This window comes from Pygoscelis adeliae, unplaced genomic scaffold (assembly GCF_000699105.1).
Source record: "Pygoscelis adeliae isolate BGI_AS28 unplaced genomic scaffold, ASM69910v1 Scaffold76, whole genome shotgun sequence".
Classification (NCBI taxonomy): domain Eukaryota; kingdom Metazoa; phylum Chordata; class Aves; order Sphenisciformes; family Spheniscidae; genus Pygoscelis; species Pygoscelis adeliae.
In genome coordinates, this window is record NW_008825111.1 from 1,439,986 (window position 1) to 1,454,838 (window position 14,853).

The 14,853-nt window shown below is 39.1% G+C and overlaps 1 protein-coding gene across 1 annotated transcript in view; it reads left to right on the top strand.

Annotated features, from left to right (window-relative positions):
* PREP (prolyl endopeptidase) overlaps positions 1-14,853 on the top strand; it is a 299,065-nt gene that overhangs the window by 271,283 nt on the left and 12,929 nt on the right. Inside the window, exon 11 of the mRNA XM_009327938.1 lies at positions 10,310-10,446. Coding sequence (XP_009326213.1) covers positions 10,310-10,446 — 137 coding nt within the window. The remainder of the gene's footprint in view (positions 1-10,309; positions 10,447-14,853) is intronic.

Consider the following 14,853-nt stretch of genomic DNA (forward strand, 5'->3'; position numbering starts at 1 on the left):
ACATTATTCTCATCCTAAATCCAAAACACAGCACTGTACCAGCTACTAGGAAGGAAATTAACTCTATCCCAGCTGAAAGCAGGACAGCAGCCTAATAAAATTCTACTTGCTCTCTTCACCCAGGGCCAAAACTGCTTGGTAGATTAGGATTTTTGTTGTTGTTAATTAACATTCATCACTATGGTGGAAAACAGATTAATAGAGTTGAGCGTGGTGACTATTAATGGAAAATAGCAATTTCAAATGCGGTGAGATCTTATATAGACTTCATTCACTCTTAGTGTAACTAAGTTGTTTACAACCCGGGAGCCTCTGCAAAGTAAATGAGGCTGTGTGGCCACTGCTTGGAGCAGACTTTGCAATTTAAAGGAAAAAAGGGAAGCAAATGATAGCATGAGGCTACGACTCTTGCTTTCACTGTGAACATGATTACCTTAGAAAAGGATGCATATTAACCAAGATGATCATATAATAGTTATGAGCAGTTCAGTTTGTACTGAGAAAATAATTTTTATTAAATAGAAATGTGGGGGTTTTGGAGAACCTCTCAAAGGTTTATCTTTTATCGGTGTTCTGTGGCACGCTCAAACCTCTTAACAATATGTTGGTGTTGCTGAATGCTTTCAAACGGCATAGTCTCCATTAATACCAAACACAAAAAGTTTGCACTAATAACACGTAAGGCAGAGCTAAAAAAGCTTCTTAGTGAATAGCTTTTTATCTAGACAGCTTTGGCGTTGTTGTTTGGTTTTTTTTTTTTCCTGAAATTGTCATTCGCTGGTGAAGAGATAGGACAAATTAAACACAAAGTGCTTTGGTAAGTATCCAGAAATGCAGTTGTCAACTTGTGTACGCGGAACACTCGTGTGAGTGGAATCATTCAGGAGACTTCTCTCTTGTCCCTCAGTATAAGATCAGAAGTAGTAAAAGTTTAAAGATTATAAAATCTTGGGGCATTCTGGAAGAATGTTTTTTCCAAGGAAAAGGAAGGGAGGTGGCAGTTTAATTTCCACCCAGAAACAGTTCAGTCACTAATAATGTGAGGTTTTTTCCTGTGGGCTTTTGTCTGCTTATGATCCAGTACAAATTCATCAGTGCGCAATTTTATTAAGAGTAATCTAGTTTGCATCTTCATTTAGCCGTTGATTTGATTTTATCAACACTGCCCAGAGGTACTGATAGAATATAATTTTCCTTAGATTAATTATTTCTGCTCTGTCCTTGAGACATCTCCCAGGAAATTTATGGGACAAGGGAAGCCTCCTAGAAATAGCATTATTATTCACAGTAACTAGTTTTTTCAACTGTGTAGATGAGTGATATCAGGAAATAGATGATTTCCTTAGTTCTGGCTTGCTGAACTCATGGACAGGGAAAATTTGATACAGAAATTCTCCCTGACAGCTCCCTGAACTGCTTGCTTTTCAGACAATTTGTCAATTATTTTTGAAAGTAATAGTGCACAGTGATCACTGCTAACGGCTGAAAATATACAAGATGCAGAAAAGCCTTGAAGCATAATGGTAGAATGCCTAAAATCAGAGAATCTTTTACCAATAGGATCATCCCTGACTTTTTCCTTCCACTTATTGGTGTTTTTTGAACTGCTAGCACTCACTGAAGTTGACTTGAGATGGTTAGACTTTTGAGCTGTTGAGTGTGACTATTAGCAGTTAAATTCCTTATGACTGATACACATTTGTTGAATTTTGCTGTCTTGTTCACATTTTGCCCAAGAAAGAAAAGATTGCTGCAAGCTGTCCTTAGTCTTACGGCTTTTAAAAAAAAAGGCATTCCAACAGTATTACAGGGATGCATCAGCATACTTTGTGGTGTTCCTGTTAAGAAGTACCTTAAAGTCTTGTTATGACATCTGTCTGGAAATTACACCATCGAGTGGAATTTTTCCTGTGTTGCTTTATACTGGTTTTGGTTTAATTTTTTCCCTAAGTATTGCTACAACAGCGTCACAAAAACTCATTCTCATCATTCTCTTCTACTTCCTGCTACTCGCTGGGCGATTTTTCTTCATTGTACAATGAGTACTGCAAATCTGAAAACAATAGATGAGCCTGAAGTACTGTCTCCACAGCAAGGAGGTGGTCACCAAGACACAACTGTTGAAATCAATAGCATCTGATCCTTAGAATTATTTTCTTCTAAGCTAGCACCCCTGATATTTTCTAGGACTAGTTTATCCTTGACCATTCTTAAGGGTTTTTTTCTTCTGCTGCCATTTTGGTTTGGGTTTTTTTAATCATGGAGGGGCACAAATGGGTAACTTTAAATTCAAGCTTAAATCTCAGAAATTAAATTATTTGTAGCTATGATTTGAGTGAGAAACCACACATGGAAGTGCTTCACAATACTTCTAAGTGACCTGCTTATTTCAGTAAGTTCTTCAAAATAAATATTCACAGGATGAATGATCTGGGACTGATTTTGAAACATGCATTGTCTGGTGTAGATGATCTGTTTCTTTTCAAACCAAAGAGTAGGAATGAAAAGTATCAGCTATTTTTTCAATATTGTGCTAGCCGCATGCAGAATTTTTGTAGGTGTTTAGTGATTTATACCGCCTCTGGTTTTGGGTAGCCAGCTTGACATCTATAAACAGGATACAGTTCTCTAAGGAAGAGAGCAAAGTGCTCTGAAATTGTCCAGCTATTGAAAGTCATAAATAAAGCTTCTTGGCAATGTGAGTGGAATATGTGGGTCCTTGTGGGGCTTTGACACAAGCTGGGCACTTGACATCACCAGTGTCAAGATTGAATTTGTTCTGTGCCAGAATTTCTTGGATACAGGTTTACAGGTGAAATTTGAGCACCCCGAACCATGTAGATGCCCCTGCGTTAGGCAGAAAAAACAACAGGGTTTGTATCCTCTTTTTGAAGCTTGTAAAAGCTCAACAGCGAAGCAAGTTTTGAGCAAGATGGAGTCAGAAACAGAAAAGCTGGATTAGCCAGTTACTGTTTGAGTGAATATATCTCTTTCTCAGCATGTTGAATTAGATGTGTGCACCTACCACAGCGTAAAACCATAAATAAGAATAGTTATTGTGGAGTAGCTTGCATAAGGTAAGTTCTTCCCCTTGCTTACCCCGTGGTAACTTGCCTCTACATTTTTATTCTTACAGTGTTTTTCATTACTACTTGAACTGATTTCCAGCATGGTGAAGATAAGTGGTGTTTGCTTTCTAATGCCTACACACTATTACAGTGAGTTGTCACCTGTCAGAGCAGTTTTCTCAATGAAGTAAAGCTTAATTTAATGAAAGAAATAGCACTAGCCAGCAGCTGTTACTTATGTTTTTATTTATAACAGTGTGCTACTTCAACTGATACAGCCCTTTGCTTATCTCATGCTATACTACTTCAGAGTAATATATTTCTTGAATGTGTAAGTGCAGAGGTAATTCAAGAAGGAGACTGTAACTGTCCCTGGGACTTTTTTCTGTTTAACATGACTATAATGTATATTTAACTCAAAAGGTAAATGTTACCTATCTGATATCTGTCTGTCTCTACACTGTACACTAAGTTTTATTTAAGGCAAATTAATGAAAGAAAAGGAATAACTGTACATGGCAGATGCTAATTATTCTGCTGCAGGAAGCTCTGAGATCACTCTGAAAGGGGCAGAGGATAAACATTTAGAGAAGAGACAAGAAGTCTTTCAGGTTGCAGAAGTGGAGTAGAGGGGTCTCATTGGATGCCGTTTACCACTAAGGCTTCAGGTAAAGGGAATGCTGCCTTTTAACTAATCTAGAAAAGGGTGATTTAAAAGCAATTTCTACCATGCCGGTCCTGCAGGATTTCTGAACTTTCAGCCGTATTTTTCTCTTGCCTTCCCCTCCCTCTTCCCACCACCCTGTGAGATACCTCCCTGTAGTCATTTGCAGCTAGGCAGCCAAACTTAGTAAGGAGGCATTTCTTCTAAAAGACCATCTCCTGGTACTTCGCCTCTGTCAGCATGAGGCTGCTTTTTGTGCCGGTGGGTGGGTGATGAAACAATTTCTTCTAAAAGGTTTCTTGATTATTTCCGTAGTGCTTTTGCAGATGTCTGTAGTGGGTGTTCTTCTTTCTTGGTTTTACCTGCACAAATTTTTACTGTATTGAGTTACTTTGGGCCCTGTCCAGGTCTGTATTAAGCGAGCTTTGCAACCTGCACAGGATTGCTTTGAAGCTAATTTAAGAGGCTTAAAGAAGATTGATGAGGATTCCCCTCTGAAGAAAGGAAACCTCAGATCCCGTGGATTTGCTGTGTAGTGGTAATAGTTCTTTACTACTTCTCCTGACTTCTGGTTCATCTTGTATATAGGAATACAAAAACTAGTGGTTAGTCAGAGCTGCTCCTACAGGTGGCCATTGGCTGGCTGCCAGAGCTGTCCATGGGGCCACTGGTGGTCTTATACTTTGGTCCATGCCACTGCTGCAATAAATAAGGCATTTTGCTTGTGATGTGCTATATAGTCTTTAGCCCCAGACTAGTATCAGGTTTTTTGTAAGGTCAGAGGCAATGAGGGATTGAATGGGCTGTGGGGAGGTGGTGTGCATGGCAGCGCTTGATTCTTTTTGAATCAATGAGATTTCTGCCCTGGCATCTCAAGGAGAGGATTTCTCCTTGCCTGCCAATGCTGAAGTGTTCAGACTTGCTGGTGTGAAGATAGAGTCTTTGTGACTTGCCTTCCTGAAGCACTGAGTAGCAGCTATTAGGACTTGTCAGTGGGAGATGTTGCTGTATAGCATTGTTCAGCCTCAGGCACCATTATCTCTGTACTTAAATACGGGTTTGAACACCCTGATGCCACCGTCTGTGTAAGAAAACTTTCTCCAGGGACTACTCTCTTAAGTTGACTCTTCCAGACATCTTTCAAAGATAGTTGTGTGGGATTTTTAAACTGATGAGCTTTCACAAATCATTTGCGACATTTGGGAAAATGTGAGCGACGTTAAGTAATTTATTATGAATTCCTTATGCTTTTCTTCCCCAAATCTCAAAACACAAATGTTGGTGTAAGCGTGATGAGAAATGTTCATTTCACACTCAATGAAGGAAATACTTCATGTGAAACTGGAAGCTTGACACGCAGTTCCAGGAAATAAAAACTGAAGTAGTCATTCCCTTTGATCGACTGCTCAACACAGCCACGCGTGCTTCACTTGTACCTGTGTCTGCTGGGACTCAATGGGATACTGTGCTTCTCTAGCGCTGCCTGTAACTTCGTGGTGGCTGCTAGTGGAATCACAGCAGCCGCGTGGAAGGGCAGCCGCTCTTATCTAGAAGCAGAAAACAGTTGCTAAATTCCACAGGACTGCTACATCTTGCATTTGTTTCAAATGAAAAGGAATTATCTCAGTAAAACTATATAGAAGACATTGGAACAAAACTCATTTTAGAGGCATTGTCGTGGTGTTATTAAACCTAAATTATTGAACGTGCATTTTTAACAAGGAGTATTCCAGCATGATTTATATGCCTTTTTAATTGCTCTTTGTAAAATTCTTTGGCATTTTGCACAATGGATGTCAATTTAATGACAAATGTAACTCTCACCTGGTTTTGATCAAGCACACAAAGACATGGAAAGAATTGATATCTCTGGTATGTAGTACCTAATCTTGAAAGAGAGGTTGAGAGAGACATTTTTAGAATCACTAGTGGCTTTCTAAGAATAATTAGCCCACTGTGACTTAGGGGGTGTTTTCAAGTCCCAGAAGTCAAAGTTTCTTTTCATATGTAAAATTCATGTGTTATCTGCAGGAAATAATTCTTTCTGAAAAGCCAAACTAATCACTTTTTAATTGGATTTTCATTCTCTTTGCCATTAATGAGCGAGTCAGAAAAATTATAAAAGGTTTCTAGACATTGAGGTATTGTTCACAGCTTAAAAATATATGCATCAGACCTGTTTGGATAAGATTATTTTTTATTTGTGTTTTACAGCAGTATTTCAAAACCTGCATTGAATTTTACCTTTATAAGGTTAATTTTAAATCTGTACAAGTTTGGGGTTGGTTTTTGCTTAGAAGGATTTTTGGTTTTGTAAAAGTAAGATGATTTCTGGCGTACATGCATTTTTTTCCCCAAACAATTGTAACTACATACATCTTTTAATCTCTCCATTATATAAAGAGAGAAAACATTTCTGAAAGGGAGAAGAAGTGAAACTGAATACTCACAAACTGCTGAGTTTTTTAATTTTTAAAAATGGAAGTTTCTATTCAATGTCAGTAGTTTTAGGTATGTTTAATTATGTGGCACAATATGAGTATTCAGGCAGATTAGTTTTATTTCTTCATTTGTTGTGATGATTGTATCACTTCGTTTAATATTCAAAGATACTGATTTCATATTTACTCACAAGAGAAGTGCATAGTGGATGATGGCCAAAATTATTTTTAGGGCTGTGTGTAAGTCTCAGTGTCTGGCTATATTATCTCTATAGACAAATGAAAGAAAAACTTTGTCTTCAACCTCTCTCTTTCAAGTCCTCTTAGCTTTTCAAAAGGTAAAATACTTTTTTTTGTTTGTTTGTTTTGCCTCCTGGTGACTTGAGATGGAGAGGATGCTTCTTGTCACTGCAGAGGCAGAAGTGGATAAACTTGAGTCTTTCTGAATTTAGGTCTGTGTCTGCAATACTGGCTGATTGTTCCCGTCTTCCCTAAGTGAAGATTCACCTAAGATAAATACTGCACATTTAAAGCAAATAATAATTAGGAGGACAAAGGCCTCCCCAGGAGTGAATGCACAGAACTTTTTTATCGTACTTAACTCCTAAGCAAATTTACAAATCCTATCACACAGCCATTAACTGTATTTACTTGTAAAACTTACTCTGTAAACTGTCTTGGAAGTAAACTTCCATTGTCTTTGTTAGGTGAAAATGGAGTGTAAATTGCTTTCAAATGCTAAGTTTAAAAAAAAAAAAAAAAAACCACAAAAAACCAAAACAAAACCACCACTCTATAAATATATACGTATGCACTAAAGAAGAATGACTAAGACTGTTGTTTGTGTAGTTTATACAGCTTAATCTTCATGTAGTTTATAGTAATGAGTAATTGTGCAAATAGTGTTGCTTTCTCCCTGGGTCATAAGAAGAAGAACAGGGGCTACAAATTTATGCCTCGGGTTCCAGCATCTGAATTTAAAGTGATTCTTTCTGGCACTGAAACCCCTCTGCTGTGTGACAGATAGGGACATTAGTGTGAGCCGAAGTTAGCTACAACTATTTCAGGGCTGCTGTACTGCTCCAGCGGTATGCTCCTAGAATAGCACGAAGGGTTGCATGCAGCAGGAGCGTCCTGTCAACCACACAGCATTGCTGGTGCATTCCTAGAGGCTGAAAATATTTATTTTTAGCATGTCCCCCCTTGACTGGTGAGTTTCAGCATTCATAATAATATGTCTGAAGCGTTGTTCTCCATCCTTTTCCCTCCAAAATCACTTTGCTGATTTGTCTTCTGCTTAGATGTGCTAATGCTGTAGCGACATGAGTCTTTATTTGAAAAGATATGAGCAATGAGTAATAATATAATGTGACCAGTACAAGTGGATCATTCCTATCTGTGATAAAGCAGAAAACGGTAGTACCCTTTTATGAGCATTTACTCTGTAAAAGCTGACAGCTTCTAAAATTAGGCATGAAATACCATCTTGGGGAATTCTTCTTTTTAGGGCTTGCCCTTTCCAGTTTACCTTAATCTTTGAGATAGAAGCACGTCCCTTTATTGGTTACATGAATAAACCATTGGACTGGCTTCAGAGATAACACCTAATTTAAAGGTGAGATTGAATCAGTTGTTGAACATAGTCTATTTGGAGAAGCTTATAGCTTCACATATCTCGGTGTCTCACTGAATTGATTTCCACCCCCATCCAGTTTGTTCATCTTGGAGGGAGAGGTAATCATTATTTTAGCAAAGACAGGAGTGAAAACTCTTAAATTGCAAATGTCACCTTGACATGCATCTTTTTGTTGTTGTTGTTGAGTTTTCATTTAATGGTATGTTATTTAATCTTAACTGATGATGATAAAAGCCGTACTGAAGTCAGTTTTAAGTTGTTTAAAAAAAAAAAAGCCCCTTGTTCAGAAAGAAGCAGGAAAATTAGTGGCATCCTTTAATCATCAGGAAAGGACTGGCCAACAGTAGTAAGTTGCTGGAAACATAGGAGGGCCGGGTGCTCACTTCGTGTGAATTGCCAGCAACAACTGGAGTTGATGGATGGCATGTTAGAGAGAGGAGTCTCTCTGGAACTCATCACTAGCCTCAGCAGCGATCCTGTCCATCAGATATTTTATTTGTTTATAGTGTTCAGCTAAATACTTAAAATGAAAATCCTTTGTATTCTGCTGCAGTGAGTTCTCATGAGCGCTTTGTCAGTGAAGATACAGTTGTGGCAGTAGTTGGAAACAGTGATTTCATCTGTGTAAAAATGCCTTCAGGCTTTTGTTCTGAATTTTTGCATCTGCTGGGAACTGTGAAATACTGAATCTTATATGGAATATGTCTACAGGTTTTGGTGAAGCATTCGGAGGTAGATGTGGTTTCATTTGAAATGTCTCACATTTCCTTAGCAATGATTAAACTAAAATTAAATGTGATTATTTTGTTTTCAACATGCCATGTGGATTTATATGTTTCACATTATAGGAAATTCTCAGAATAAATGTGTTGCACAGGTTCATATTACTGTTGGAGTTCATGTGTTATAAAAATAGATCCTGTTGATTGTGTGCTTTATAAAGCATGGTAGGTCTATTTCCTTTAAAAGCACAGGTTGTAAACATGCAACAAGGTGATAAGAATGTCATTCTTCATTTGCTTCTTCTTTGTCCTAATTAGACTAGAAGCTGCAAATAATGATGCTAAAACCAAAGCAATGAAAAGTAGTCAACCAGAACTTTACAGCAAGCAGTAAACTGCACTCACACCCACGTGTTTTGCTTGACTGGCAAAATAAGACACGCTGGATCCTAAATTAGAGCATGCAGGCAGATACATGCATCAAAACAACAAGATACGGGAACTGTGTTAAGCAATTGCAGTCTCTGTTTGTGTACGTGGAATTCAGCTTTTAAGTTCACACAGTGCGGTGGCAGTAATAGAAAGACATACGAAAGCACGTGCTAGGTGGATACTTGGTGTTTTGGGAGCTGATTTCCTGAAAGCCAGCGGGTAGTTCACTTGTCTTGCCGGATGGGTTTGGGGGTTCTGCAGCATTAGGGCTCCTGGTTCTAGCTACTAGGTAATGCCTGAAAATGCACCAAGTGCTATGAAAGTTTCTGTCATGGCTTATGTTACCACCCTGATGAAGTGCAGTTGTCATTGAGAGAACCTGGAAAGACTGGCCAGTGCTTAGTCCACTTTTGCTGGATACAGACTTGCTTTGGTGAATTCATGCTGTATGTACAAGTGTTGAGTAGTCAGCTTTTTGCTGTTTTCACAAGGCTTCGTAAGAAACAGTGTCTTCAGCTATTCAAAGTTTACTCTCCTGACTTGAATCTGGTGTGTGGAGTGACTCCGTTGAGAAATGTTGTTAATGTTGATGTACTAATACTAAAACCAAAATACTGTGACTTTTTAAATATCTTTGGCCTTCTGCTTGTGATTAAATTTATGTTTTTACAAGCAAAGGCTGCTGCATCAACTGATATAAAGGAATTCTCTGTGATTTCAGCAGTACAAGACCAGATCTTCAGAGAGTTTTATATATTTATTTGGTAGTAACATAGCTCTCTGTTATCCAGAACAATGTAATATTTGGTGGGGTCTCACTAAGTCACCACCCTACCACGAGTGTCTTTCTTCTCTGTCCACTGTTCTCTAGTGTCTGAAATTTTGAATTTTTAAAAAGGAGAAATTTTTAGAAATTATAATTTTAGATTGGAAATCTGGTTTTAGTTCTGTTCATTTTCCTTGCCAGCTCAGTCTTTGTTGCTTTCATATATGATGGACCATGCAGTTCTTGCATTTTCACACCACCAGTCTTCCCTTGCAGAGAATTGTGTTCTTTTTGTAGCATTTTCTTAAACCCCCTTGTTTGTAGAATTGACGGAAAGATGCGTAAAAATGATACTGTCATACCTTTTGTATTGTCTCATTTTGATACGTTTTCCAGAGCTATTAAGCAACCAAGCGGGTGATGGCCATTACTGAACCTGACCTGGGCAATTGGTGCAGATTGTTTGGAAAGTTCTACCCATTGGACACCATGGAAGTGATCGCCTCCAATTCTTGTTAACAGCAGCTATGGAGAGTTACGACAATAACAGCATTTCAGATTTCTTTTTCTCTTGCCTTAGGTTTTCTACCCTAGCAAAGATGGTACTAAGATCCCGATGTTTATTATTCACAAGAAAGGAATTAAGTTGGATGGTTCTCATCCTGCCTTCTTGTATGGATATGGAGGCTTCAACATATCAATTACACCAAGCTACAGGTAAGCAGGGTAATTTATACCTTCTTCTGAAGTATCTGGTATTAACAGTTGTCACAGACTGAGGGCAGGGTGCGCTATGGATCTGACAGAGTAATGCATTTGAGGTCCCTGAGACACAAGATGGGGGCCATAAGGACTGAACATCAGTGTCCAGGCATCATTTGTCTGCTTTGTTAGTTCTGAATTCAAGGGTCACAGAAGAAATGTATGTCAGAGTAGAGAAGTACTGTGCTGTTCTGAGGTTTACAGCAGGCACCCTGCCCTTTGGATTACACCTTAACCTCTTCCTGCTTTGTCACTGAGCTCAACGGAAAAGCACATGGACATATTACATTAAGCAAGTATTTGAGCCCTTTGCTGAACTAATAACACAGGAAGTTTTCTTTTTTCCAAGTTATACAATTACCTATGTCTAAATATTATAGAAAATCGAGTATTTGTTTAAATTAATGTAAATAATTACAATTTAGCTGTATTTTCATATTATACTTTTGAGGAGATTACGTCAGAAGCAAAATCCTACTGTGTTCCCATATAAACAGGGAAGAAGACAGCTGATTCTGTCCAGAGATGCACATGATACAGGCTCTGCATATGTAAAGCAATGCATTGTAAATCAAAAATGCTGTGTGCAGAACAGGATTTGTAGCCCTCAAAAGCCATAAGCTTTATTGAATAGATGATCTCTTTAAAGAAAAGGCTTATTTCTTCAGCAAGGGAACTTGAATAGACTTACCAAGAGGCAGTGATTGTCTGTAATACGTAAGAAATGCTCCTAGGCAAGGCAGGGGAAAACAGAAATGCAAAAGACTTGAATGGAGAGCAGTTTTTCAGATAGTAGAAGAGCAGCTCACCAACGCAAAAATAATTTATTGTGCAACCATCCTATTAAGTTTAGGTGCTACCAGTTTTGCTTTAGAGTCAGCACACTTCAAGAAATCCTTCGTAGTGCTTGCTCTTCCAGGTCACTGTGATTGTATTTCTAAGTAGCATTTACAGTTTCTCATTCTTTCTAGCAAATACCTTGTCTAACAATGGACCTCCCATCTTGTGTTCTGTGATTATTTGAATGTTTTTTATCTGCCTTGTAAAGCTACACTTTTAATTTCCTGTGGGTTTTGAGAGACACAATTATATAACCAGAATAGTTTTTAAATACCTTTTTAGATTAGGCTCAAGCACTGATTTATTACAGTTTATTGTAGCTGCTGAAAACTGTGATAAAACTTATCATGTTTTCTTTTTTAAAGTAAATATTATGTATCTATTGATTTAAGATAAAATTTCACATACTGCAGAGCTGACACGAGCTGGCTGCTGGCAAAAGGAGAAGGTATCTCACGGTGCCTCCTTCCACCTCCCATTCATTGGCCCCGGTGCTTGCTGGAATCTTTGCTAAACTGATTTACCTCGCAAGAATGGCAGAAAACTATCCCAACGAAAAGGGGTGGGTGGTTTTCTGCCATCTTGGCAAGTTAAAAATTGACTCTCGTAGGAGTCCAGCAAACAGCAGCAGGAGGGTGCAGCTGACAGAAGAGAGGAAGGTGGGAGGTTGGAGCAGTGACCTATGTCTTCCTGAACGCTATGAAACCTTTATTATACAGTTCATAAAATAAGAATATGAATCTGTAACAGTCCCTTAAAAGTAAATGCACGGAGAACTATCAGTCACCTCCAGATCAAAACACATTATCCCACTGACAACATAAATAAAACATGATTGGCCACACCTCCCCCCTCATTCTCTCCCTGCAATATCAACATACCCCTTCTCAGCCTTTCTCTTTCTAAAAGAAAAGTAAGAAAAGCCAAAGCCTTCTAATTCATCTTTATGGTTAATAACCTGAGAATTGAGTACTCGGTAAGGAAGTGTGTTCCAAAAGTAGGCAGGTAAGATTAGGGAAAGGAAATTGTAATAAAGAATTTATGCCAGACAGGCAGGACGTCCAGTTCCCCCTTTACCTGGCAGATTTAAGTAATGTTTGACTACATCCCTGTTACTATGTACTGCAATATTCCACGAGTAGTTCCCAGGTCCATGTGCTGCTCCAGCCACAGCCCAACACCACGATTTGGTCACTTTTTGTAGATGACCACAGGCACGAGTGCTAGAAAGCAGCCACAGGATGGTCAAGGCTGAGGCTTACCACATAGTTTACCTGATCCTGAGCCAAGACATGGCTATGGAAATGCAACCGAGTAGTAGCCTGCTTACCTTTAAAAAACAAACAAACAAGTTCCTGGATTTTTTATTTGAACTTAAGCCTCTTACTTTTCACAAAGCACTCCACCTTCTCCTTTCCAGTGGTTCGTTTCTGCCCTGTATTTCTTCAAGCCAGTACAATGTTTTCTCACTGGTATTTCGCACATGTCAACATGAGCCAACTCTCTGGCTTGGGGAGCTTATTTCTGCTTAATTCAGAAACTGATGTTGCTTTTCATTTATTCTCCAACACAAAAAATGAAACTAAAATCTTTTTCACCAAAAGCAATAGAAACAAACCAACAGGTTAGAGGATCCAGAAATAACTATGAGAATGATAGGCCAAAGTCATTAAGTCGGTTACAGTAGTGGTTTATTTTTGAATGCAAGCATGCATCTTTTATATGCTCCTCTGGACTGAAGAGCTGCATTTGGTAGCATTTTGAGTATGGTGCCCGCTAAAGCACTGTCATTAATTATACAGCCTGCGTAGCAAGTGCAAGTTAAGGCTGATGGAACTGACACCAGTGGCTTGGCAGAGCTGCTGGGGAAACGCCATCACAAACCCACCACTAATGCCTCAGATTTGGCTAATTACCCAGCAGGAACCAACGTGTTTCCCTTCACTGTTCTGTATCTGCCTGCGTGGGTAAAGGAGAAGCAATTTCTACTGCATGCTGGAATACAGCTGATTGTGAAGCAGACTGTGAAATTGCATTTCACTGCTACAGGGCCAGGTTGTACCAAGCCTTTAAGCAAAGAGGTGGTGCGCGGAGAGACTGTAAGCCCACAGAAAGGTCAGGCAGCATAGCAGCCACCGCTGCAGAGTGCAAGATTACTCTTTCGGGTTACTTTGTTACCACTCCCTCCTTCTCCACAAAGGCCAAGAAAGCAACCAAGTCCAGTGACTCAGGATTCTTTCCCCGTCACCAGTGTACTAGCCTGCATTTCTCTGTCAGCTGTAATACCTGACAGCAGATCAGTAATTCTGGGAAAGCATTCTTGCTCCTTGAAGCACAGCTCCTCACGTTGCTCTATACTGTAAAAAACAATACCTGTTTTCTTATTTTTTGTGTTATGCTCCTTAAGAGTGATAGGGTCTGGAAGGAGCTCTCCAGGGAAGGAACTATCTTCTGCTCCCTCCACTGGCTCCTTCCTGACCCTGTTTTTCTTTACCCAGCTCCCAGGAGAGAAGGAAAAACAGGGATAATAAGCAAAAGGCTATAGAGACTGTTGGGAAGAGCAGGGAGCCAGACTTTCCTGTGCAGAATGAGACATTTCGTAGGCATCCAGGGTGACTGGGCAGTTTGCTGTGACTCAGACAGCAAGTTGACTTGAAATCAAATCTGGAAGCAAGAACCTGCCTGGAAGAAAACAGGAGGCAGTAGCAGGGTTGTGTATAAAACTTGAATTTTGTGCTGTCTGATCACTTGGAATTTTCACCTTTTTTTAAAGTTATTGAGTCCTGATTATATACTTATAAAACCTGGTTCCTTGAACTTAAAAGTCACTTTGAGAAAGCTTGTTATAAGCTCTAGGCACATCTACCTCAAAGTATTGGTCAAGTTAGGGTCCTGACTCACTTTACTACTGCCCGTACCAGAGTGGGTATTAATTAATAGTCATTGGCAGTGACATTACTAGATGTATATGTTGGGGTATATGGGGTAATGTTTTCTGAGGTGTCTAAATCCCAGTAGTATTGCTGAGAGTGAGCACAGATATACTAAACCTTACTTATAATTTGGGCAATATAATGATTGTTACCAAACTCTGGACTTTATCCCATTGAGGGTCTGTGCAACAGAAAAATTGTTTGTTTGTGGAAATGGGGACTAGCTTCCTGTAATAAGAGTACTTGCATATCCTGTGAGATCCTAAGTCACTTACACCCCTCCAAAAATTATCATCAAGGTACCATCTCTGTTAGAGGTGTCCATGAACAGGATAGGATGCACTCAATACTTTCATTTTGCGTTGCTCGCAGATTCTTTGCTGGTTAAATATGCTGATCCCTCAGACGGGCACAGTTTCTTTCAGCAGATGGAAGAGGATGGACTCTGTTCTGGAATTTTTTATTTTTTAAATATTCTCAGGCAATATATTTGGGTAGCAAGCTCTTACCTTACCTGCAATTCCTATACTTGCTACCTTGGATTACTAGGAGATCAAGTAAGTTTGGACCAAAATGTTTCCATTGATTT